This window comes from Oncorhynchus gorbuscha, linkage group LG05 (assembly GCF_021184085.1).
Source record: "Oncorhynchus gorbuscha isolate QuinsamMale2020 ecotype Even-year linkage group LG05, OgorEven_v1.0, whole genome shotgun sequence".
In the NCBI taxonomy this organism is placed as follows: domain Eukaryota; kingdom Metazoa; phylum Chordata; class Actinopteri; order Salmoniformes; family Salmonidae; genus Oncorhynchus; species Oncorhynchus gorbuscha.
This window is the reverse complement of record NC_060177.1, coordinates 70,542,743-70,569,693: the sequence shown is the minus strand read 5'-3', so window position 1 is coordinate 70,569,693 and position 26,951 is coordinate 70,542,743. Positions and strand designations below refer to the sequence as shown.

The following is a 26,951-nucleotide window of genomic DNA, read 5'->3' as shown; positions in this document are numbered from 1 at the left end:
GTTGTTTCCTAGGCTAGTGCTGTATGTTTAATATGGTGTTGTTTCCTAGGCTAGTGCTGTATGTTTAATATGGTGTTGTTTCCTAGGCTAGTGCTGTATGTTTAATATGGTGTTGTTTCCTAGGCTAGTGCTGTATGTTTAATATGGTGTTGTTTCCTAGGCTAGTGCTGTATGTTTAATATGGTGTTGTTTCCTAGGCTAGTGCTGTATGTTTAATATGGTGTTGTTTCCTAGGCTAGTGCTGTATGTTTAATATGGTGTTGTTTCCTAGGCTAGTGCTGTATGTTTAATATGGTGTTGTTTCCTAGGCTAGTGCTGTATGTTTAATATGGTGTTGTTTCCTAGGCTAGTGCTGTATGTTTAATATGGTGTTGTTTCCTAGGCTAGTGCTGTATGTTTAATATGGTGTTGTTTCCTAGGCTAGTGCTGTATGTTTAATATGGTGTTGTTTCCTAGGCTAGTGCTGTATGTTTAATATGGTGTTGTTTCCTAGGCTAGTGCTGTATGTTTAATATGGTGTTGTTTCCTAGGCTAGTGCTGTATGTTTAATATGGTGTTGTTTCCTAGGCTAGTGCTGTATGTTTAATATGGTGTTGTTTCCTAGGCTAGTGCTGTATGTTTAATATGGTGTTGTTTCCTAGGCTAGTGCTGTATGTTTAATATGGTGTTGTTTCCTAGGCTAGTGCTGTATGTTTAATATGGTGTTGTTTCCTAGGCTAGTGCTGTATGTTTAATATGGTGTTTTGTAAAAAGGCCTAGCAGCCTCACAATTACAATACAGGTGCCTTTGGCCTAAATTAACTACACAAAACTATGCATTTTAGTAGAGGTAAAAGTGTATAGCTGTCTCTTTATGTAATTCCAAATCACAGGAGGTTGGTGGCACCTTAACTGGGGAGGACAGGCTCATGGTAATAATCTCCTCATCAGCCTTCTGTGTTCCAAATGTGCATGTCTTAAATGTACAAAAACCTGGGTTTTAGGCCTAATACATTCACCAAGTTGCATTACATGTGCTACGTGCTTCTAACAGGAGGTCAAAACTACTGCATCACATTTGATTGGTATTGTGGTCATGGCATTGCATTAATTAGGGGAAATTATTTTGTTGACATGGCTTGGTGTCATAATTGTATCCCTATTCATCAAGTAGTACACAACCACCTTGTCAGACTATGAGTGATAAACATGTGTGTGTGCACTGTGTGTGTGTACTGTAAATGTGTGGTGACCTCATTAAACACTGGAGACTACATAATATTCTAACATAGATGGAATTGACAACGAGGCGACAGAGTGTTAGTCCACAATTAGTCCAGTGTTCGCTAAACAATTTCCTCTCCAAAAATGTAATAAAAGTTGAACAACTTCCGCCATATTCTCCTCAACAGCACACAAGGACAAATAATAATGTATTTATTTATACAAAAGCATACACTGACACATTTTGATGTCTTTGACTTGTCGCAGCCCTCTGATGTGGAGTTACAATGAAGGCGGTCGTCGTCGCCGGCCTACTAGCTGCCACCGATCCCCTTTTCTATTTCAGTTAGTTTTGTCTGATTTGTTTCACTTGTTTCTTGTTTGGGTTTTGTTTTGGGCGATTTAAACTCGGTATGCCCACCTGCTTTTGTGCGGGCTAGTTTTTCCTGTTCATGTGTGTGGATTTCTTTTTCCGGACGGTTTTGACCTGTTTGTTGAACTTGGTTATTTATGCGCCCTTGTGTTTGGCGTGACCGTTACTCTGTTCATAGATTAGAGACCCACGTTTGAAATAACTCTGCACTCTGCGCCTGACTCCTCCACCCACTACTCCTAGAAGCCGTGACAGAAGCCCGCACCACCGACATGGGAGCAGCGAACACCCCTCTTCCATCAATGGAGGCGCGTGTCCTCCATCACACGGCCATCCTCGGATCGGTTCGTCGATGGACCAAATGATGGAAAGGAGTGGTCTCCCGACATCAACCCCAGCTCCCCCACAGACGACGCATACCCACTTCTCTCCGGCGGCGTCCGGTCCCAGCGCGTTGCATCTCGCGCCCCAGAGGGAGTACGATGGAGCGGCGGCTGAGTGCCAGTGATTTTTGCTCGAGCTCTACCTGGCTACGGTTCGAATGTGAGCCTCGTCTCCTGTCTGACAGGTAAGAGCCTTGGGCCAACGCAGTCTGGAACGGGCCCGACTCTGGCAGGGGATTCGCCACTAACTGGATTTCCATTGGTACTGAACCCACCCACCGTCTTTACCCTGGCCTGGTCAGGAGCCATGGGGAGGCAAATTCCAAACAGCTGCAGAGTATAAACTCAGGTTGCGAAGAATTTAATCACTAATAACATCAGATGTGCAACCAAGATCAACTGAAGTCTGTACAAGACAAATATTCACTTTATTAGAATATGATATATTTTTCTTAATCAACCCTTCAATGTTGAGCCAAAGACAGCTTCAGGTTCAGTTTTGTGTGCGTGTGTGTGTCACGTAAAGGCCTGAGTGCCTTTGAGTCACACTTCCGCAGAATAATGTAATACGTAAAAATGGTCAAATCATGTAGTAATCCAAACATCCCCCTTCAGCGGAAATAGCCGAGGCTAGGATAAAACCCGAGAGAAGCACAGCAGTTATCACACTTCATTGTCAATATCCTCCGATGACAATTGTTTCTAGAGGGAGATTCAGAACTGGCAACATACCATACACAAGGACAAGGTAAGGATATTTATGTTAATATGTAACCACACATTGTTTTCCAGATTTTAATTGTTATTTACTGGCTATGCTAAAAGTCATAGTGATTGCATTAGGCTACAACATTTGCTAATTGTTTTCTGTGAAGCATGCCGGGACAAATGATTTCAAATGGAATGTCAAATACATTTCAGTAAACAATGTGACATTTTAAATACTTTTTGTGGATCTAATTTTCCCAAGCATTTGTGCATAGTTTGAAAAGCTGAATGAATGCATGTAGGCTATTATATGATTAGGCTATGTTATTATGAGCGCAGTCTCACATACAGGTTGTGGTCTCAGATGCTTGTAGGTGTTTATATGATTAGGCTATGTTATTATGAACGCAGTCTCACATACAGGTTGTGGTCTCGGATGCTTGTAGGTGTTTATATGATTAGGCTATGTTATTATGAGCGCAGTCTCACATACAGGTTGTGGTCTCAGATGCTTGTAGGTGTTTATATGATTAGGCTATGTTATTATGAGCGCAGTCTCACATACAGGTTGTGGTCTCAGATGCTTGTAGGTGTTTATATGATTAGGCTATGTTATTATAAGCGCAGTCTCACATACAGGTTGTGGTCTCTGATGCTTGTAGGTGTTTATATGATTAGGCTATGTTATTATGAGCGCAGTCTCACATACAGGTTGTGGTCTCGGATGCTTGTAGGTGTTTATATGATTAGGCTATGTTATTATGAGTGCAGTCTCACATACAGGTTGTGGTCTCGGATGCTTGTAGGTGTTTATATGATTAGGCTATGTTATTATGAGCACAGTCTCACATACAGGTTGTGGTCTCGGATGCTTGTAGGTGTTTATATGATTAGGCTATGTTATTATGAGCGCAGTCTCACATACAGGTTGTGGTCTCGGATGCTTGTAGGTGTTTATATGATTAGGCTATGTTATTATGAGCGCAGTCTCACATACAGGTTGTGGTCTCGGATGCTTGTAGGTGTTTATATGATTAGGCTATGTTATTATGAGCGCAGTCTCACATACAGGTTGTGGTCTCGGATGCTTGTAGGTGTTTATCTTCTCTAGATGGGTTTACGTCGTTTGTTCTACACTTTGTCCCTTAATTTATTTTACCTGGAATATGGACCAATTCAATCCCTTCTAGATATAACGTATGGGGTAGTGTATTGGAGGGTATATACGCAGGTATTTGCCGTATACCCACTTTTTTTGGGTGCATTGTGTGCTTACTACTTAATCTCCATGATGCGTATCAAAGTAGATTAGTGGAGGTATGCGACATATCAATTAATAAGACTGATGGAACGGATCAGAAAGGTTAGTTTAAAATGTTGATCAACTATTATGTCTTCACATGTGAAGCACAGCAAGGTGCACACTGCGGTGGTAGACCTACGCGCAAATGTTCCAAAAGAAATGGTAGGCTATTGACTTTATATTTTATTTTCGATTCGGTACCAACACGTTACACGCATCATACGCGGACCACAAGCCTCCCAGGCGGTAGTTTGGCTGCACCCTCATCGGGTGAATGGTGTCAGTAAACCTCGGCATTTTTTATTCCATATCGTAGACTTAATGAAAGTTTAACAAATGTAATATTTTGAAAATACACATACATCGCATACTTAATAATACCATTTATTCCACATTGGAGACTCAATTAAAGGAACGTTTCAAATATGTAGTCAGCAAACTCCATTTATTTATGAAATACAAATACTCAATCAAATGTATTTTATAAAGCCCTTTTTTACATCAGCAGTTGTCACAAAGTGCTTAACAAAACCCAGCTTAAAAGCCCAAAGAACAAGCAATGCAGATGTAGAAGCACAGCGGCTAGGAAAAACTCCCTAGTAAACAGGAACTTAGGAAGAAACGCAGAGGAACGAGGATTGGGGGGGGGGGGGGGGGTGGAAAGTCCTCTTCTGGCTGTGCTGGGTGGAGATTATAAGAGTACATGTCCGTTAAGGACAGATCTTTCTTCAAAATGTTCAGACATTCATAGATGACCAGCAGGATCAAATAATAATCACAGTGGTTATAGAGGGTGCAACAGATTTGTACCTCAGGAGTACATGTCAGTTGGCTTTTTATAGCCAAGCATTCAGAGGTCGAGAAAGCTGGTTGAAACATCACATAATGGCTACTTACATCACATAATGGCATTTATCCTATATATTGGGGACTCAATTAAAGGACCGTTTCAAATATGTAGTCGGCCAACTCAATGGATTAAGGGCAGAAAGCAAATATTTACACTCTTGGCTGCTATTGTGTAGGCTAGTTATTCTGTTACTTGCAGAGCATGTAGCTCTCGTGCATTTTATGTCTGCCATTTTCTTCTCACCTGATGTTGGATGTCGCCACACCTTGGCACATGTAGGCTATGTGTACTCTTAGGGGGGAAAAAAGAGATCTTTGGCTGTACCCATAGGAGAACCCTTTTTGGTTCCAGGTATAAATAACCCTTTTGGGTTTCATATAAAACCCTTTCCACAAAGGTTCTACATGGAACCCAAAAGTGTTCTAACTGGAACCAAAAAGGGTTATCCTATGGGGACAGCCGAATAATCCTTTCGAAACCCTTTTTTCTAAGAGTGCGGGGAAGTGAAAGAGTGACTGAGCCAGCCAAGAGCAATAGTGCAATAGTCACCTAGTTCTTACTCAGTGATTAAGTCAAATACTGCTGACCATACCCTGCCACATCTATCTCTTCCACATTCCTCTCTCCCCTTCTATCCCACATCTTTCACACCCACACTCATCTCACTCTTTCCCCATCCCACCACATCACTCCACTTCTCTCTTCATCCCTCTTCACCTGATGCTCTTGCATTCTTTCACTACTGTAATCCCCCTCTCCATCCTTCCACCTGTCTCCATTCTTCTCTCTTTATCCCCCTCTCCACCTGATACTCCCCTCACATTCTGTTTCATACCGTCATCTCTCTCCCACCTCTCTCTTTCCATTCATCTCATTACCCCTCCCTTCACCTGATACTCCCATTGCACATACTGTATCACTTCGTCATCTGTCACTTCACTCAGTAATCCACAGCTCTGGAAGGAGGTCATTCTAAAATTTCTTGTTGCAATAGTTCACATTCAAAAACAACAATAACAAGTGAAAGCAGTTGTGAATCAGTGTTCCTTCAGATAACAGAACAGAGATTACACAGAATGTTTCTAGGAATGTGGTTCCCTGGAGTCAGCTGTGTGTGTTAGATCCACCCTTTGCCTGACTAGCCCTGTATAGAATTGTATGTTTAAAGCAGCTAGTTTAACTTGGGAATTCCAAAGAGGAACCCAAAGAGTAATATGGTGACATGGAAAATAAGGCTATTTTAGAGTATTGGAACCAAACCTAAAGAAGAGAAGGAAAGGGAGATAATTAGCTAGAACCAAACCAGAGTTCTGTGTCATTGTTTATAAAACTGGTTCAATGTGATGCTAATCAGATTACGCCCATGGCTGCCTGCTTTCTCTCAGTGAAGAATAAACACATAACTTTGGCATGTGTGCATGTACAGTCACATACGCCCATCCATACACACACATCATATTTTACCAACAGCAACATCAGTACCAAGGCTTGGTACACTTTAAAGATGTTTCCTGTTCCTTTGTCCTCGTTCTAGCAGCTGTAGGTCAGTATTTAAAAAAAATCATTCTATTCAGTTTGATCACTGTTCAGATTTTTGACTAGACATTTTACATTTACATGGTAGTCATTTAGCAGACGCTCTTATCCAGAGCGACTTACTAACTGCATTCAATTTAAGATGGCTAGGTGGGACAACCACACATCAGTCATAGTAAGTCAATCATTCCTCAATAAAGTAGTTATCAGCAAAGTCAGAGCTAGTCAGGTGTAAACAAAAAGTGCGAGTGTTAGTTCACAGGGAGGGGTCGGGGTGAGCAGGGGGTAATGTAGGATTATTTAAGATACTATTTGCATGGGAAGGTTGAACACCAGGTGGGCTGCAGCGTTCTGGATAAGTTGCAGGGGTTTGATGGCACAAGTGGGGTCCATCCAACAGCGAATTGCATTACTCCAGACAGGAGATGACAAGTGCCTGGATTAGGAACTGCGCTTCATGTGTGAGGTAGGGTTGTACTCTACAGATGTTGTTGAGCATGACCCTACAGGAGCGAGTCCCTGCTTTGATGTTTGCAGAGAATGACAGGGTCATGCCAAAGTTCTTCGCACTCTGGGAGGGGGACACCGTGGAGTTATCAACCGTGATGGCGAGGTCTTGGAAAGGACATCCCCGGGAGGAAGAGCAGGTCTGTCTTGTTGAGCTTGAGGTGGTGGGCTGACATCCAAATGGAGATATCTGCTAGGCAGGTTGAGGTGCATGTCTCCACCTGGGTGTCAGTAGGGGGGGAAGGACAAAAGTATATAGTTGAGTGTCATCTGCATAGCAATGATAGTAGAGACCATGTGAGGATATGACGGAGCCGAGTGACTTGGTGTATAAAGAGAAGAGGGCCTAGAACCGAGCCCTGGGGAACACCAGTAGTGAGAGTACGTGGTGCAGATACAGATCCTCTCCACGTCACCTTGGATGTAATCCAAGCATGTGTGGAGTCTGAAACGCCCATCCCTGAGAGGGTGGAGAGGAGGATCTGATGGTTCATGGTGTTGAAGGCAATAGATAGATTTAGGAGGATGAGAACATGTACACAGTCAGCTTTAGCAGTGTGGAGAGATTCCACTAGAGTACTGCAAACACTGTGCTGGGTTGTCTAGCCCTGTCCTCTGATCCCTAACCCTAATATTTAACACTTTCTTTCCTATTTCCCTCAAGAGGTTAAATGGCCGCTGATTAGTCTCTACCTGCTGTACAAGTACTGTGGTCACTGGTCAGCAAATCACACATCCTTACTGTACAGGTCAGCTAGCTAGACTCATCCTCACACAGACTGACAGGGGGAGAAGGAGCTGTGCTCAGCACTTAGAGACAACTCTGTTACTATAATTACAGTTCTGCTTTATGACTGAACTCTAATAGGACATGAGAGTTACATCAGTAGAACGGATGTGGCCTGTGGGGCCTGTGTGTGTGGGGCCTGTGTGTGTGTGTGTGGGGCCTGTGTGTTGCCTCAGTCTAGCACTAGTTAAGCTCCAATCACAGTTTAACAGCCTCATCTTCTTACCATAACTCAGACTTGACCTACTGTTTTAAGAGAGCTACAGCCCTCATGGGTGTGTAGGGAATATATTGTCATACATCACAATCAAAAGAAACCATTAACTAACTGGGTGGGACAGACCATTGCCTTCTAATCCCTGCTAGAAAATGAGGTAGCCCTTTCCTGCAGTCAATGACCAAACACAACCTCTTTGGCCTCATTGGTGGAATGTTAATATTTTTCAAAATCATAATTAATAACATTTTGTTTTTAAAGACGGAAATCCTGTGTTTCTATGTCAAACAGTTTTGTTATATTTTAGTCTTCTGAGATGTACTGTATATAAAGTGTAATATTGGGATGCAAACTCGATGTAATACTAGGAGGAAGGAAAGTGCTACTAAGGTACACAATAGTACATTTTGGTAGATAAAGGTGCTCTTTGGTAAAAGAGGTAAATTGGACATCAAAAAGAAAGGAGGACCAAGGCACTCTTCATATAATTGATTAAAATGCCTTCATTAGTATGGCATGTTCAATAGAAGTAAAGTTTTTAAAAACTGACGCGTTTCGGCTGCATGGCCTTCGTCAGGGAGTACAAAAAAAGGAATACAATGTCCTCTTTTGAACAGCTTTTCAATTAGCCCTAATTGGAAGAGGGAGTGGTTACACAATTGATTGGACACACCTAGTAAGCAATACTATACACATTAAAAGGTGCAATACTGTAGCTAAGTTATCATAAATACAACTCCAAGCTAGAAGTATCAGAACACAAAGGTAGTTCTAACCTTAAATATGAGTGTGAGAAGTATCAAGAATAAGAAAGCAATATATTCCATAGTCCACTAGAACACAGCAAAACATGAACAGTCTAACCATAGCTGAGGGCAATTGAGCAAAATGTCCACTTGATGACAGTAAATGGACCCATCACGACCCTACAGGAAGGGTGAGAAATCCATATCTTCATTAAACCAGGGTATTTAGTGGCCTGTTTGTAAATCCATATCTTCATTTAAAACAGGGTACTTAGTGGCCTGTAGTTTGTAAATCCATATCTTCATTTAAAACAGGGTATTTAGTGGCCTGTTTGTAAATCAATATCTTCATTTAAAACAGGGTACTTAGTGGCCTGTAGCTTGTAAATCCATATCTTCATTTAAAACAGGTTATTTAGTGGCCTGTAGTTTGTAAATCCATATCTTCATTTAAAACAGGGTATTTAGTGGCCTGTAGTTTGTAAATCCATATCTTCATTTAAAACAGGGTATTTAGTGGCCTGTAGTTTGTAAATCCATATCTTCATTTAAAACAGGGTACTTAGTGGCCTGTAGTTTGTAAATCCATATCTTCATTTAAAACAGGTTATTTAGTGGCCTGTAGTTTGTAAATCCATATCTTCATTTAAAACAGGGTATTTAGTGGCCTGTAGTTTGTAAATCCATATCTTCATTTAAAACAGGTTATTTAGTGGCCTGTAGTTTGTAAATCCATATCTTCATTTAAAACAGGTTATTTAGTGGCCTGTAGTTTGTAAATCCATATCTTCATTTAAAACAGGGTATTTAGTGGCCTGTAGTTTGTAAATCCAAAAAACGTTCCCTTTGGTTTAACTGTAGAAGACTGTCCCCTTTTTCTAATAGAGGCCGGAATATGATCAATACCCATAGCTTGTAGGGAGGCAGGGTTGCCATGGTGTAGGGACTTGTAGTGCCTTGCCATGGGGTAGTCATTGCCTACCAGTATGGCGTACTTGTGTTCCACTAAGCGGTCTTGAAGGCGTCTCTTTGTCCATCCAATGTAGAACACCTTGCACATTCCAATCTATAGATGACATGAGTGGTTTTTCAGTTATTGAAATGCTTGACGTAATACTCCATTTTGGAAGCTGTGTCAACAAAATACTTCTGTGCAATATTACTGCAATGGTTACATTTAAAAGAGCCCTTGGGTTTGTCGTTGAGACAAGTTTTTTTTTTGAGTCACCCGGAAGATAACTGGACTAATTTGACATTTTATGGTAGGACATCTCTTAAAGCTTATGACTGGTGGCTCAGGAAAGACTTGGCGTAGTAACGTATCACTTTGGATGATTCCCCATTTATTTAATGATCCTTTTAATGTTCTCTGCTTCAATTCTATATTTTGTAACAAAATACACTATCTCCGATGTATCACGACGCACTCCTCTTCGCAACAATTTCTCTGTCAAGTAATCCAGCCCTTATACCTGCATCTTTCAGGACCTGAACGCTGTAGCCCCGATTTCAAGAACCGATTCAGCAGATTTGACACTAGTCTGTTTCCTGATTGCAAAGTTCATAGTTAGTTTGATGTTAGGGTTAATGTTGTTAAAGTATTGGTGGAAGGAAATACGTTCATCTTCTGAGCCGGACCAAAACAGGCAAACATCATCAATATAGCTTCCCCACCATATCATCCGGTCAAAGAAATGGTTATCAGAAGGATGCGTCCCCACCATATCATCAGTCAAAGAAATGGTTATCAGAAGGATGCTTCCCCACCATATCATCAGTCAAAGAAATGGTTATCAGAAGGATGCTTCCCCACCATATCATCCGGTCAAAGAAATGGTTATCAAAGGAAATATCATCCGGTCAAAGAAATGGTTATCAGAAGGATGCTTCCCCACCATATCATCCGGTCAAAGAAATGGTTATCAGAAGGATGCTTCCCCACCATATCATCCGGTCAAAGAAATGGTTATCAGAAGGATGCTTCCCCACCATATCATCCGGTCAAAGAAATGGTTATCAGAAGGATGCTTCCCCACCATATCATCCGGTCAAAGAAATGGTTATCAGAAGGATGCTTCCCCACCATATCATCAGTCAAAGAAATGGTTATCAGAAGGATGCTTCCCCACCATATCATCCGGTCAAAGAAATGGTTATCAGAAGGATGCTTCCCCACCATATCATCAGTCAAAGAAATGGTTATCAGAAGGATGCTTCCCCACCATATCATCCGGTCAAAGAAATGGTTATCAGAAGGATGCTTCCCCACCATATCATCCGGTCAAAGAAATGGTTATCAGAAGGATGCTTCCCCACCATATCATCCGGTCAAAGAAATGGTTATCAGAAGGATGCTTCCCCACCATATCATCCGGTCAAAGAAATGGTTATCAGAAGGATGCTTCCCCACCATATCATCCGGTCAAAGAAATGGTTATCAGAAGGATCCAAAAGTAAGTCATTTTCCCATTTACCCAAGTAAAAACCAGCGTAGGAAGGGCTGTAGCTCCCATGGCACACCCTTTGACCTGTTTAATACGGACCTGAAAAATAAAGATGTTATGATTAAGAGTCTATTCAGTCAGTGAGGCAATGAATTCTGTAGGAGGCATCTCAGTTTCAGGTCGGGTACTCAAGAACTGGTGCATAGCTGCCAAACCCTGTTCATGTTCAATGGTGGTGTGTAGAGACTCCACATCCATGGTGACTAAAAAGGAAGCTGTAACTATATTGTTCAATTCCTTAATTTTGTTCAACACATCTGTGGTATCTTGAAGACAGGCTGGGAGTGACATCAGAAAAGGCTTAATAAAGTAATCAATGTACTTAGATGGATTCTGTCAGACTTTCATTACCACTGATGACTGGTCTGCTGGGGGTTTTCAAGATGTTGTGGACCTTTGGAAGAAGGTAAAAGAAGCCATAAGCAGACTGCCATTAAATACATTTGAATGTAGCCCTTCTCCTTAGCTTCTGTGAGGATCCCGTTCAGTTTTTAGGTCCTCTGTAGGGTTGAAGGTAAGATTGGTATAATTCGTTGTCTAATTGACAGTAGGCTTCTGTCACATGTCTTTACTCCACACTACTGTAGCGTCACATGTCTTTACCCCACACTACTGTAGCACCGCCTTTGTCTTTACTCCACACTACTGTAGCACCCCTTTGTCTTTACTCCACACTACTGTAGCACCGCCTTTGTCTTTACTCCACTACTGTACTTTGTCTTTAGCACACTACTTTGTCTTTACTCCACACTACTGTACTGTAGTCTTTACCCCACACTACTGTAGCACCCCTTTGTCTTTACTCCACACTACTGTAGCACCACACTACTGTAGCACCGCCTTTGTCTTTACTCCACACTACTGTAGCACCGCCTTTGTCTTTACTCCACACTACTGTAGCACCGCCTTTGTCTTTACTCCACACTACTGTAGCACCGCCTTTGTCTGCTTTTTTAACCACAATCTGTTAATAATAATAATAATAATAATAATAATATATGCCATTTAGCAGACGCTTTTATCCAAAGCGACTTACAGTCATGTGTGCATACATTCTACGTATGGGTGGTCCCGGGGATCGAACCCACTACCCTGGCGTTACAAGCGCCATGCTCTACCAACTGAGCTACAGAAGGACCATTTTTGGACAATGATTCAACTGCATCCCTCTGTCTTAGAAAGATAACGTTGTGTTTGGTTGGAGTCAATTTGACCCTTAAACAGATTCTCCACATCAAAATGTAATACATTTCAACTCTATCTGACATGGTACAGGTGTCTTCTTTTTTAAGCCCATACCCATGTGTATGAGGTGTGTACTTTTGTTTAAACGTAGATTTGTTCAAGACTACCAATGATCACTATGTGACCCTGATTTAGACCACTGCAGTAGGTTTTAAACCCATCAACAAAACAACATACTGACTTTTAAGAGATGTTCTTGTTATCTCGTAAACTCCTACCAACATAAGGGTGTGTAACTGTCTGAGTGTTTTTAGTGTGGGCATAAACATGTGCATGTGTCTGTTGGCTCTTGTAAGAGCTGGTTTAGTAGGATCATTGCCAGACCACAAACCAGTCCTACAGACACACTGCATTGTGGGATTGTCAGACAGCAGCTGATAATCCTGTGGTGTCTGACGGCACCCACGTTTTTATGTGCATTTGTGTGTGATAGACGCATGTTAATGATGGCGGACAGGCACTGTGTGTGTGCGTGTGCGTGTGTGTGTGTGTGTGTGTGTGTGTGTGTGTGTGTGTGTGTGTGTGTGTGTGTGTGTGTGTGTGTGTGTGTGTGACAGATAAAACATGAAAGTGAGTGACGTCAGGCACACAGGCTCAATGCTGGCAGGAAACATATGGCCTGGTCTGATAGGCCAGGGGAGGGACAGTAGGGGACCAGAGCAGCTAAGGGTAGCCCAAATAAACCAGGAGTGACAAACAACTGGCTTGAAAGGTGTATGTACTCTGTCTGTGTGTAAGTCCCACACATCTTGCAGAGTTGTCCCAGTGAAAGACTCAGGGAGTCGGGGTTCCAGGAAAATCTACTCTTTGCACCTGGTGAGTTGATTAGCTTCATGTTTCTGAGCAGTGCGTGTGTGTGCACAGTTTGACCTCATTTATAACAAAACACCAGCCCAATCAGCCACAGGGGATCAGAAAAACCATCAGCCAGATGTGGTGTGTATGTATGTTGGTAGGTAAGGTTTATGTCTTGGTCCCATGCAATGACCACAGTGCTGTAGTCTTCCTCAATCCCTTTTCACTCTTTCCATCTTTAACTAAGTTTTTCTCTTGTCATTCCCTCTGTCTTCCCTTTCTCCCTCTCTCTCTCTAAGTGTGTGAGTCATGGTTAGTCAGTTGACAGAGCCTTTAGGGCCTAAAAGGGTTCTGCAGTGCATCTCTAGTCTGTGTGTTTACAGAGAACTAGATTAATTTACATTTATTCCCATGCTTATTTTATTGCAGTGACTATGTATTTGTCTTACCTTCCCTAGTTGTAAGTTGCTCTGTGAAATTACTAAAATGTAAATGTATATGTAAAATTCCATTAGCACATGCTCTTATCCAGAGCATCCTTCAGTATTACCAAATAGCACGATCATGTCACCGTCACCACACATTTAAAAATACAACATTTTATATGTCAGATTCAACTAAGTGTGTATTCTGGTTACAAAACGTAGCTAACTCTATAGTAGTGCAACAAACTTTTTGGAAAGCCGGCTAAGTGGTGTCCAACTCTAAAGTTTCCATTTTCTCTCTTGTCCTCATCTGTTTGTCATTAGTCATTCTACCCGTCCGTACATCTGTCATTGGTCATTCTACCCGTCCGTACATCTGTCATTCTACCCGTCCGTACATCTGTCATTCTACCCGTCCGTACATCTGTCATTCTACCCGTCCGTACATCTGTCATTCTACCCGTCCGTACATCTGTCATTGGTCATTCTACCCGTCCGTACATCTGTCATTGGTCATTCTACCCGTCCGTACATCTGTCATTGGTCATTCTACCCGTCCGTACATCTGTCATCTGTCATTCTACCCGTCCGTTACAAACTGCTTCCATATTGTATTGGTATGTTGGGAGAGGGGCTTTGGCAACATTGTGAGTTCACACACTCATACAGTTTGTACAAACACACACGTGAGACTTCTCCTCGGTGGCAAACTGTGCTTAGTTTGTCACTGTTCTCTGTCCCTCAGGACTAACCCTAACCGTAACTCCTAACCCTAAGCGTAAATAGCCTTTGTCCTCATGGGGAAATGTTCCTTGTTTTACTATGCTTGTGGGGACATCCAGTACCAATGAGGATAGTAATAACGAGGAAAGTAATTGTAAATAAGAATTTGTTCTTAACTGAATTGCCCAGTTATTTAAAAGAAAAAAATCATTTAATTACAAGCCCCCACACAGTGACCTATTCAAAGCACCTTAGTCATATGTGCATGCATTTTACGTATGGGTGGCCCCTGGAATCAAACCCACAATCCTGGCGGTGCAAGCGCCATGATCTACCAACTGCTACAGAGGACCGTCCATGCACACACACACCACAAGCACTGCTTTAACTTCCTTCCTGTATGTGAGTAGGCCTAAAAGGCTTCACAGGAAATCACACCTTCAAGGAATCAGAAATGCCCGCCAATTCCCCAGAACGTTCCACCTATCCCACCATTTCCCTCTGTCTTACTCAAAGGAAGGGTTAGAGGAAGGGGTAGTATTGAAAAGTTCATCCATCCTCTACCCACATCGGAGTAGCATGCTCGTGACATTGGACCCATTGTTCACTAGGAGTTGGCTTTTTTTGTTCTATTTTTCATAAGTTGTGACTGTGTCCAAGGGATGTTGAGTGCTTGATGTATGTACCCAATGACTTGACTTGTCCTGAATCAACCAAAACAGTCTTTCTTCACATGGCTTAGAGTCTAATCATTTGTATTTATTTTCCATCAGAAAAGATCCAGACACAGCCATGGCCAGAGTATTGGGAATGCTGCTCCTCCTGTCAGCTTTCTGCTACTCCCTAGCGGACAAAGTAGGTACCACATCCACTGCACTAACCACAGCTCCGGGTAGAAGTTGCCCTTAGGTGCAGATCTAGTCTCAGCTTCACCTATAGGGCCAAATTCACCTCGCAAAATGCACAAGGTGAAAAATGCTAAACTGATCTTAGATCAGAGTCTAGAGTTAACTTCATCACTACTGTTGCCATTCAGACAATACAGTGGGGCAAAATTATTTCGTCAGCCACCAATTGTGCAAGTTCTCCCACTTAAAAAGATGAGAGGCCTGTAATTTTCATCATAGGTACACTTCCAACTATGACAGACAAAATGAGAAAATCACATTGTAGGATTTTTAATTCATTTGCAAATTATGGTGGAAAATAAGTATTTAGTCACCTACAAACAAGCAACATGTCTGGCTCTCACAGACCTGTAACTTCTTCTTTAAGAGGCTCCTCTGTCCTCCACTCGTTACCTGTAATGGCACCTGTTTGAACGTGTTATCAGTATAAAAGACACCTGTCCACAACCTCAAACAGTCACACTCCAAACTCCACTATGGCCATGACCGAAGAGCTGTCAAAGGACACCAGAAACAAAATTGTAGACCTGCACCAGGCTGGGAAGACTGAATCTGCAATAGGTAAGCAGCTTGGTTTGAAGAAATCAACTGTGGGAGCAATTATTAGGAAATGGAAGACATACAAGACTACTGATAATCTCCCTCGATCTGGGGCTCCACGCAAGATCTCACCCCGTGGGGTCAAAATGATCACAAGAACAGTGAGCAAAAATCCCAGAACAACACGGGGGGACCTAGTGAATGACCTGCAGAGAGCTGGGGCCAAAGTAACAAAGCCTACCATCAGTAACACACTACGCCGCCAGGGACTCAAATCCTGCAGTGCCAGACGTGTCCCCTTGCTTAAGCTAGTACATGTCCAGGCCCGTCTGAAGTTTGCTAAAGAGCATTTGGATGATCCAGAAGAAGATTGGGAGAATGGTTTCATTTGACAAAATATAACTTTTTGGTAAAAACTCAAGTCGTCGTGTTTGGAAGACAAAGAATGCTGAGTTGCATCCAAAGAACATCATACCTACTGTGAAGCATGGGGGTGGAAACATCATGCTTTGGGACTGTTCTTCTGCAAAGGGACCAGACGACCGTGTAAAGGAAAGAATGAATGGGGCCATGTATCGTGAGATTTTGAGTAAAAACTCCATCAGCAAGGGCATTGAAGATGAAACATGGCTGGGTCTTTTAGCATGACAATGATCCCAAAAACACCGCCCTGGCAACGAAGGAGTGGCTTCGTAAAAAGCATTAAGGTCCTGGAGTGGCCTAGCCAGTTTCCAGATCTCAACCCCATAGAAAATCTTTGGAGGGAGTTGAAAGTCCGTGTTGCCCAGCAACAGCCCCAAAACATCACTGCTCTAGAGGAGATCTGCATGGAGGAATGGGCCAAAATACAAGTAACAGTGCGTGAACCTTGTGAAGACTTACAGAAAACGTTTGATCTCTGTCAGTGCCAACAAAGGGTATATAACAAAGTATTGAGAAACTTTTGTTATTGACCAAATACTTATTTTCCACCATAATTTGCAAATTCATAAAAAAATCCTACAATGTGATTGTCTGGATATTTTTCCTCTTTTTTTTTTTTTTCCTCATTTTGTCTGTCATAGTTGAAGTGTACATAATGATAAATTACAGGCCTCATCTTTTTAAGTGGGAGAACTTGCACAATTGGTGGCTGACTAAATACTTTTTTGCCCCACTGTATGTGTTTGTTGGTACTGTGGAGATTTGAGCTCACTTCTCTTACCTCTCCCATAGCAGGTTGAGCTTCGTCACACCAAAAGAGGGACAAGAAACCATAAAGGTGAGCATGGACTGCCACCTCACCCTCTTACACCCCTCTGCTGTCCCTCTCTTCACACCACAGTAGGACGGCCCATAAATGGATACCTTTCCATTTATTCCGTTCCAGCCACTGGTGCCCAGCCACTGGTGCCCAGCCACTGGTGCCCAGCCACTGGTGCCCAGCCACTGGTGCCCAGCCATTAAGGTGCTGCTGACTGTGCTTCACACTAATCATGTGTTAGCTACAACAAATAATTAGTTTGTCACCTACACCTTCTCTTTTCATGTGTATACATTATGTATCTGTCTCATCTTGTAAGTGACTCATGTGTCTATGTTTTTATGTTCGTGTGCATAGAGCGGTGTGTGGATGGTCAGTCGGCTGTGGTGCGTGGTTTTGGGGACACGTGGTTGAGATGGAGGGGCCAGCTTGTGGAGCGCTGCACCTGTGCATCACGAGGACGACAGCGCTGTCACTATGTGCCAGTCACCAGTGAGTGGAAACACACAGACAAACGCATACTGTATATAAATAGACACACACTCACAACCCCCTTTAGGCGGGTAGAGTGACAACACTGTTCAGCTTGTTTTTCTGTAACTTTTTTCCTTTTCCAGAACCCCTTCCCTCTGTCTGCCTTCCCTCTGTCTGCCTTCCCTCTGTCTGCCTTCCCTCTGTCCACTCTGTATTTACAGTATCTCTCCCTTCTGGTCCCTTACTTTCCTCCACTATGGAGAGCGCTTGGTGTCATGGAGAGAAAGGGTGTAGTCTAGGATGTATAGTCATTAGAACACCCACCCATTGTGACTTTCACTATTTAAATGCACATGTTCCTTCACCCCCACTGAACAATGCTATGATGCATGACCACCCATCTGACAGACAAATCACTACCTCGTTCTCAGCTTGTGAGGTCATAGGCTGTCAAGAGACGTGCAAATTGGGGTTGAAGCTGTTCTGAAAAAAGGGAGATTATGACATTTTGTATGTGATGTAAAAGAAGTCATGACATTTGGCTCTTCGTCTGTGGTCTAGTAAATATGGTTAGAGAAATAAAATAACTCCAGCACGTCGGGGCGGCAGGGTAGCCTAGTGGTTAGAGCGTTGGACTAGTAACCGGAAGGTTGCGAGTTCAAACCCCCGAGCTGACAAGATACAAATCTGTCGTTCTGCCCCTGAACAGGCAGTTAACCCACTGTTCCCAGGACGTCATTGAAAATAAGAATGTGTTCTTAACTGACTTGACTGGTTAAATAAAGGTAAAATAAATAAAAAACCATCCCTCTCTCATCCCTGTAGCCTGCTATCAGTCAAGGTGCTACAACGGGGGAACCTGTAAGGAGATGGTCTACTCCTCTGACTACCTGTGTCAGTGTCCACCAGGCTTCACTGGGGCTCAGTGTGAGATCAGTAAGTAGAGCACAATCAGAGACCACGCTACACTGTCAATAAATACTTCTCCTCTCGCCTCAAATACTACTGAAAAACAAGGACAAGGACAAGGGATTGCTGTTGATGCCTATCTATTAGTACATGTTGGTTACTACTATCATTAGGGCAGTAGACACATAGAGAACGGTAGAACGTAATCATGTGACAATGACTAGAAAAGATTATGGAGTTGTGGTCTGTGGGCCAGCCATAAAATAAAAATGGTTTACACCCCAGAAGCCAAAATCTGGAACGCCATGGAACTCAGTGGTTAGCTGGCATCAATCGGTTTGTTTTAGGCCGTTGTAAATACCCCACCCACTCAACATGTAAATTCGTAACACATGTTGATGGTCTGAGTGAGTTCACAGCCAAAAGAGTGAGCCCAGAGTCATATTATATGACGTCATCTATCAGCGTCATAATTCATCGTTGGTCATTTGATGAAACCACAATGGCCAAACTGTCCCCATGTGACTCTGAGCGAGCCTAAAAGAGTGGTACATCCTCTCTAAATGAGTTTACTCATGCGTGTGTCATTGCATGGATGCCATAAGATCAGGGAGCCAAAACACGGAATAGATGTGTGAGTCCTTAGTCATGTAACCAGGATGTATGACGATAGGAGGAAGCCATAGAGAAAGGACGACAGCTAGACAGAGACTTTATCAGATCAACATGGTTGCTATGATAATGTATTTTCCCATAGATACTGCGTCTGTGTCCCAAATGGGACCCTATTTCCTACACAGTGCTCTACTTTTCACCAGAGCCCTATATGCTCTGGTCAAAAGTAGTGCGCTATAAAGGGAATAGGGTGCCATTTGGGACAGAAATTGTTTGATGGCTGGATTGGATAGACTAATTTCTCTCCCTCTCCACAGACACCACTGAGAAGTGTGTGGTGGGCCAGGGTAAAGGGTACCGTGGTACGTGGAGTATCAGTCGAACCGGCTCAGAATGTATCAACTGGAACTCCACAGCCCTCAGAGGGAGGACGTTCACAGCTAAGAGACCAGAGGCGAACAGCCTGGGGCTGGGCAATCACAACTACTGCAGGTACACACACATACACGCATAAATGCACACACACACGCACATGCATCAATCGAGCACTCAATATAAATATTCCCTTCCCTTGTTCTCTCTCTTAGGAATCCAAGCGATGATACAAAGCCATGGTGTCATGTCTACAAGGGAACCCAGATCGCCTGGGAGTTCTGTACTCTCTCCAGCTGCCCTGCAGGTAATGACATGACAACATAATGCTATTTGGTTATGTAGCGGACATGAGTCCGTCATGGTCACCTAATGAGGTAGTCCGCCCTGTGAACTTCAAAACCAGTGTCTGCACTTGGCCCAAGAGGGAATTTCCTCTTGATCTAAGAGGTTGGTTGTTCCCATGGGAGACCTGGGTTCATGTCCTGCTTGTTAACAATGGCACCAAACGTGCAGTGGTGTCTCATGGGGGAGGAGGTCAAAGGGGAGTGAATGTAACGGACATGAGTTGGTCATGGTCACGTGATGAGGTAGCCCCGCCTGCAAATGTCAAAACCAGTGTCTGCCCTCGGCAATTTCCTCTTGGTGTAACGGTCTAAAACGTTGGTTTCTCCTGTGGGGTTCATATCCTGCATGATACAGTTACATTGTCGCCTTGCCAAACTATGACAAGAAGGCTACTTGACTGACTGTGTAGTCCACAGCGTAAATTAAATCTGTGCCTCACCCTGTGTTTTTCCAGACCAGAGCCCAGCGGAGTGTGTGCAGGGCTCGGGGCAGACGTACAGGGGGACGACAGCCATCACTAAAAGGGGCTACAGCTGTCTTGCCTGGGACTCACCCCTCATCACCCACAAGTTCTACAACGCATGGAGGTCTGAGGCCAGAGAGCTGGGGCTGGGAAGTCACAACTTCTGCAGGTAGGATTATAAACACACAGAGAAACTCTCACACATGCATGCTAGACACATGCACGCACACACAGCCACATTCTCTTTCTTTCAGGAACCCAGATGGTGATCTCGGCCCCTGGTGTCACGTCTACAGAAACATGAAGCTGACCTGGGAGCTCTGTAACATCACCAAATGCAGTGAGTACCTCTGTTACCCTGTTACCATGACTACTGTCCAATAATATCGGCAACCGTATGCATGCATATGTCCTCTCATGTGCCGGTCAGATGAACACTGTATATTCTGCCAAAAATTGTCATCACCTACAGTAGCTTACTGTAATGACTAAGAAGACAAGGATGCAATTTGTTGGGATTGCTATGAGTGAAATGCCTAGGAGTGTAATTGAGTACATTTGCAACTGTAGTCACACTGAGTATTTGATATCTAATGTCGTACTGAACAGTATCTGTTTGTTCTTTAGGAAGGAGACCTACTACCATCACTACTCTAGGCCCCAGGGCTCCCACCACCACCAACAACAGAGGTAGGAGGACAGCCACAAAACAACACATTACATTTACCTGTACACTTGTCTTCTTCCCCCTCCTGTTCTTCCTCCACACCACACCCTCTTTCTATTCCTCCTCCCCATGTCCCGCTCTCCTCCACACCTCCCCCTCTCCTTTTATTCCTCCCACACCAAACCTCTCCCTCGTGTCCTTCTCTTCCTCCTTCACACCTCCCCTTCTTCCTCTTTAAACCTTGAGGTTTATACATCTAAAAACAGAAAACGATATATTGACTGCCCCCCCCCCCCCCCATAGGTACCTGTGGACAACGTGCTGACAACAATCTCAGTCACCCCTCCTTCCGTATCCTGGGGGGGGCCCGACAGAGTGACATCACAGAGCAGCCATGGCAGGCAGCCATCAACGTGTTCCGGTCCACATACAAAGCACACTTCTTCCTGTGTGGAGGGGTCCTCATAGACTCCTGTTGGGTCCTCTCTGCTGCACACTGCTTCGACGAGAGGTAGGTGTAATACACACGTGCGCGCGCACACACACACACACACACACACACACACACACACACACACACACACACACACACACACACACACACACACACACACACACACACACACACACACACACACACACACACACACACAGACACCCAAGTGTGACTCACTGATTTGCTTTCTCCGTTAGGTTTAAACCAGAGCGTCTGCAAGTGGTTCTGGGTCAGACGTTTCGTAAGAACTCCTCCAGCAGTGACCAGATCTTTGAGGTGGAGAAGTACTGGACCCACGAGAAATACAACGAGGAAACCTTTGACAATGACATTGGTGACCCATTTTTACATGACATTTTAGTCATTTAGCAGGTGCTCTTATCCAGAGCGACTTACAGTAGTGATTGCATACATTTTTATACTGCTAACCCGTGGGAATTGAACCTGTACCAACTGAGCTATATAGGACAGCACAATGTTAGGCACTGACTCGCAAGAAGGCTTATGGCTTGACTATGTAGCATAAGTGAAGAGCCATAAAGAGCCGTTGTAACCAAAGTAAAGCAATATCACTAATTCTCTCTTTGCCCTCCTCCTCCCTCCCCCTCTTCTCAGTCTTGCTGAAGTTGAAGAGTGATATTGGCCTGTGTGCTGTGAACTCCCCGGAGGTCTTGCCCGCCTGTCTGCCTGACCCAGGCCTGGTACTGCCTGACTGGACCGAGTGTGAGATCTCTGGCTACGGCAAAGAGAAGGAGTGTAAGACAGATATCACCCTTTCTTTGAAATGTTTCTTTTTTAAACTCATGAAGCTTAGCTAAGTGTTGTTTCTGTGGTTGTTTTTCTGATGCCCAGTAGAGGGCAGTAGCCTGAGGCACACTCAGGTTTTTGTGAAAGTGTGGAGAAAAATGTTGACTACACTACATGACAAAAGTGTGTGGACACCTGCTCATCTCGTTCCAAAATCATGAGCATTAATATGGAGTTGGTCCCTCCCTTTGCTATAACAGCCTCCACTCTTCTGGTAATACTTTATTTATTTTACCACCTTTTTCTTCCCAATTTTGCGATCTTGCGATCTTGTGTCATCTCTGCAACTCCCCAACGGGCTCGGGTGAGGCGAAGGTATAGTCCTGTGTCCTTTGAAACATGACCCGCTAAACCGCGTTTCTTAAAACCTGCCCGCTTAACCTAGAAGCCAGCTGCACCAACGTGTCGGAGGAAACAGTTCAACTGACGACCGAAGTCAGCTAGAGCGTGATGAGCCAAGGAAAGCCCCCTGGCCAAACCCTTACAACGCTGGGGACAAATGAAGGTCGCCCTATGGGACTCCCGGTCATGGCCAGTTGTGACACAGCCTGGGATCAAACCCGGGTCTGTAGTGACGCTTCAAGCACTGATGCAGTGACTTAGACCGCTGCGCCACTCGGGAGGCCCCTTTCTGGGACGACTTTTCACTAGATGTTGGAACATTCCTGCAGGGACTTGCTTCTATTCAGCCACAAGAGCATTAGTGAGGTCGGGCACTGATGTTGGGCGATTAGGTCTGGCTCGCAGTCGGCTTTCCAGTTCATCCCAAAGGTGTTTGATGGGGTTTTCATGTCTTCCCAAACTGTTGCCACAAAGTTGGAAGCACAGAATTGTCTAGAATGTCATTGTATGCTATAGCGTTAATTTCCCTTCACTGGACTAAGGAGTCTAGCCCGAACCACGAAAAACAGCCCCAGACCATTACTCCTCATCCACCAAACTTTACAGTTGGCACGACAAATGCATTGGGGCAGGTAGCGTTCTCCTGGCATCCCCCAAACCCAGATTCGTCTGTCGGACTGCCAGATGGCAGTCATCTCTCCAGAGAATGTGTTTCCACTGCTCCAGAGTCCAATGGCAGCGAGCTTTACACCATTCCAGCAGACCCTTGGCATTGCGCATGGTGATCTTAGGCTTGTGTGCAGCTGCTCGGCCATGAAGATCCATTACATGAAGCTCCCGACTAACAGTTCTTGTGCTGACGTTGCTTCCAGAGCAGAGCATGTGAGCAGAGTTGAGCGGTTGAAATTCCTGCTCCTCTCTCATGGAGCGGTGTGCAACGCTGATTCATGTCCTTTCCAACTGTTCTGCTAAAAACCGCTCCGCTCACACAGGAAAAAAAACTGCCGCTCCATTCATTTAAAATCACAATTTAACCAACACCCATCTTATTTCTCTGACTACCTGGAACTACCATTTGGTTTGAAGTATCGAAACCAAACCATATGGATTTGAATGAAAATTATTTGAATAAAGATAAAAAGGGGACAAGTGTGGCTGAAATGGCTAAATCCAGTCATTTGAAGGGGTGTCTACATACTTTTGTATATATAGTGTACCTAAAGCAGTGTTTCTTACTCCTGGTCCTGGGGGCCCAAAGGGGTGCATAACCCTTGCTATCTTTTTTTATTCAGTCTAGAGATGTAAAATAAAAAAAATGTTATATAGGCGTTAGAGGGCATGGAGCAATGCAGGCCGACCAACATGAATAGTGTGTCCAGAGCTTAATACCCTCCCATTTCCCCTCTCTCCATAGTTAATGCGATGTACTCTGAGCGGGTGAAGAGGGGTCACGTGAGGTTGTGGCCTCAGGACCGCTGTGTCCCTAATGTCTTATCTGGCCGTCTGGTCACCTCCAACATGCTGTGTGCCGGGGACACCCGGGGTCTGGATGACGCCTGCAAGGTGAAGAGGGCTCTTCTTTCACCCTCCTAAGACCCAAACACACTCTGTCTGTGTCCCAAATAGCACTATATTCCCTATATAGTGCACTACTTTTGACCATAGCACTATGTGCCCTGGTCAAAAGTAGTGCACTATATATATATATAGGGTTCCATTTGCCATGCAGTATGTAGCCCAAAGCCCCAAAAACTCTACAACACTAAGCACTTAAATAGCTCATTAGCTGGTACAAGGATGTGTCATGTTGGATGTTAGTGCTCCTGATAATATGTCTAAAATGGTACTGTAGACCTCCTGCTGAACCATGACTGAACCACAACTGGCATGTCCCTCATCTCCTTCTCTCCTATGCAGGGTGACTCTGGCGGTCCTCTCGTCTGTCCCAAGGATGGGAAGATGACTCTGATGGGGCTGATCAGCTGGGGTGATGGCTGTGGGAAGAAAGGCACACCCGGGGTGTACACACGTGTTACACAATACACTGACTGGATCAGCAGCAAGAAACAGGAAACTAGCCAGTAAACAAACACACACACAGTACATACACCTGGAGAGCACTTGTGAGAATTCATCTGACTCCTGTCCATCAATCACAATGCCTTAACCGAGGAAGGGACAACCACTCAATGCACAAGAGGAACCTCCAGTACTCCAATACATTATGTGTATGCATTGTTTAACTCTTGGGCTGAAAGGGAGAATGCAGTAAGGTCAGAGGAAACTCTGAACACTACACCTCCAAAGAGAATAGACTGTTACTCAGTCCAGCTCTGTACCTTCCAGCTGATTCCTGTTCTACCCAGAGCTACATGTAAAGTATATATTTAGGAATATGGCTCTGCTTCCAACACTCCATATGCAGCTGATAGAATGGTGGACATTTACTTTGCACATAAGGTTCCATAGGAATGTGTATATAGCCACTCCAATGAACATTTCCCAGTTCATTTAGAGTTAATTTTACATGGGTGGCCTGCTGTTTGAATTGAATTTTGCAATGTTACCCTCCTAACCCTCTATAGCACTAACCACAAAACAACCTGCTGGATCAGAGTCAAAGACAGCAGCTACAACTGGAAACTCAACCCAATCCCTCTGTGTTGACTCCCTCAGCCCCTAACAGTTCTCAATAGGCGTTAGAAATACGGGAGGAAAAGCCCACCTTCCAGATGCTTGAAAGGCATGAATTAAGGCGTAGAGTTGTCAGATTGGAATATAGCTAAAGCCTGAACACAGCCACCATTATCTGTCTCCATTCCATAAGCGTTGGGTTGAGCCCAGCGATCAGCATATCCAGTCTTTTAAAGTTTGATTTATGTTAAAGGACTGGGAGGTGTTTGTATCTAACGAAAGCTATTTCACTGCAAAGCTCTTGGACTCCACCTCCCTAACATAGTACAGTATTTGTTCATGTTTGAGTGAGTGTTCATATTATTTATCTCACAAATATATACCCTCTCGGACAGTAAGGTTTTAATATTTGTATTTTACATGTGTGTATTAAGCTAATATTTATGTCTATTCCTGTTTTTTTCTACTGTAATAGTTTATGCAGTTTTGTTAGTAGTTCAATGTGTAGAGTTCTGAAAGTTTGTTTAATTTATTTTTGGGGCTATAATAACCTTTTTCTGAGACTTACTCTCATCTTTTTAAATAAAGAAGATTTAAATAACATTTTTGGTTACCTCTTCAATTTCTCTTGTTACGAGGCTAAGCCGTCGACTAGAGTAGACCTAGAGGGCAATGCCTAGACACACAAAAGCACATGCATCACTTTCATGTATCATCATGCTGGCACGCATCAGATAACATGTTTGTAATACTTAGGCTACAGATTTATTGTAGCGCTGTTCACATCTGTGCATCCACACACTTTATTCCATGGTCATTATTTTGAGAAAAATTAGTCTGGAAAGGCAGCTGGTCAGCGTGTGCTCACACATCATTAAATCTTAGGTCTATCGTTCCACAGGGATGCTGGCCAATGTTGACTCCAATACAGTTGTGTCCTTTGGGTGGTGGTGGACCGTTCTCGATACACGTGAAACTAAGTGAAAAATCCAGCAGTGTTGCAGTTCTTGACACACTCAAACCGGTGCGCCTGGCACCTTCTACCGTACCCAGTTCAAAGGCACTTAAATCTTTTGTCTTGCCCATTCACCCTCTGAATGGCACAACTACACAATCCATGTCTCGAGGCTTAAAAATCCTTCTTTAACCTGTCTTCTCCCCTTCATCTCCACTGATTGAAGTCAATTTAAGACATGACATCAATAAGGGATAATGGCTTTCACCTGGATACACCTGGTCAGTCTATTTCATGTAAAGAGAGAGGGATAGAACGGCAAAGAACCCTAAGACCAGCACCAGGAGTGATTAAACAAAACATTAATCCTCGGTCCAGCACGCAGGTGTTAACTATTTATAAGATAAATCAATGTTTTTACATTTGCAAATAATTTAATCTTTGTAGTTATATCATTTAAATTGTTTTTCAACACCACTGAACTCATTTGTCCAAAGTCTCCTAAACACAGGCTACATATCTCTTGATGCGCAGTGTAAAGAGCTGTACACAGGAATGACCTAAAGTGTTACCCAAATACCCTGGGCATGCTATAAATTAAGTGGTACAGAGAAAAGGAAGCACTTCAGTTTACAGTGCTGAAATAACAGGACTGTTACATAGTCGCCATGGCTGCAATATAGGTCTGTCCATATTAGTCCACGTGTGACAAAGTCCTGAATGTTGGGATTGAATTCACCGCATTCCAAGACTCCCGGTGCCTATTTTGGAGTGCTGGAAAGGTGATACCCCAAGCACCTCCTTGCTCCTCCCTTTCTCTCCTATTTTCCTCAGCTTCCTCATTCCATGCCAAACCTGATGGTTCGGCTAAAG

At 43.6% G+C, this 26,951-nt stretch overlaps 1 protein-coding gene across 3 annotated transcripts; it reads left to right on the top strand.

Moving 5' to 3' along the window:
• Positions 1 to 1,672: 1,672 nt before the first annotated feature.
• LOC124036436 (tissue-type plasminogen activator-like) lies at positions 1,673 to 25,726 on the top strand. Of its 3 annotated transcripts, none has more exons than XM_046351021.1 (15): positions 1,673 to 2,144; positions 15,079 to 15,160; positions 16,969 to 17,014; positions 17,354 to 17,488; positions 18,296 to 18,406; positions 19,312 to 19,486; positions 19,582 to 19,673; positions 20,169 to 20,346; positions 20,432 to 20,517; positions 20,805 to 20,867; positions 21,148 to 21,355; positions 21,538 to 21,674; positions 21,956 to 22,096; positions 23,904 to 24,052; positions 24,407 to 25,726. In XM_046351021.1, the coding sequence occupies exons 1-15, from the start codon at positions 2,059 to 2,061 to the stop codon at positions 24,572 to 24,574; spliced, it is 1,857 nt and encodes a 618-aa protein (XP_046206977.1). In that variant the 5' UTR covers positions 1,673 to 2,058; the 3' UTR covers positions 24,575 to 25,726. The 3 variants fall into 3 exon arrangements, with proteins under 3 accessions (XP_046206977.1, XP_046206978.1, XP_046206980.1); XM_046351022.1 differs by lacking the exon at positions 1,673 to 2,144 and adding an exon at positions 2,552 to 2,707; XM_046351024.1 differs by lacking the exon at positions 1,673 to 2,144 and adding an exon at positions 13,003 to 13,178.
• Positions 25,727 to 26,951: the final 1,225 nt, after the last annotated feature.

Coding starts and splice junctions, on each gene's coding strand:
- LOC124036436 (XM_046351021.1), top strand. CDS start 2,059: ATGGAGCGGCGGCTGAGTGCCAGTGATTTTTGCTCGAGCTCTACCTGG. Junction 2,145..15,078: donor CCTCGTCTCCTGTCTGACAG/GTAAGAGCCTTG, acceptor ATTTTCCATCAG/AAAAGATCCAGACACAGCCA. Junction 17,489..18,295: donor TCACTATGTGCCAGTCACCA/GTGAGTGGAAAC, acceptor TCATCCCTGTAG/CCTGCTATCAGTCAAGGTGC.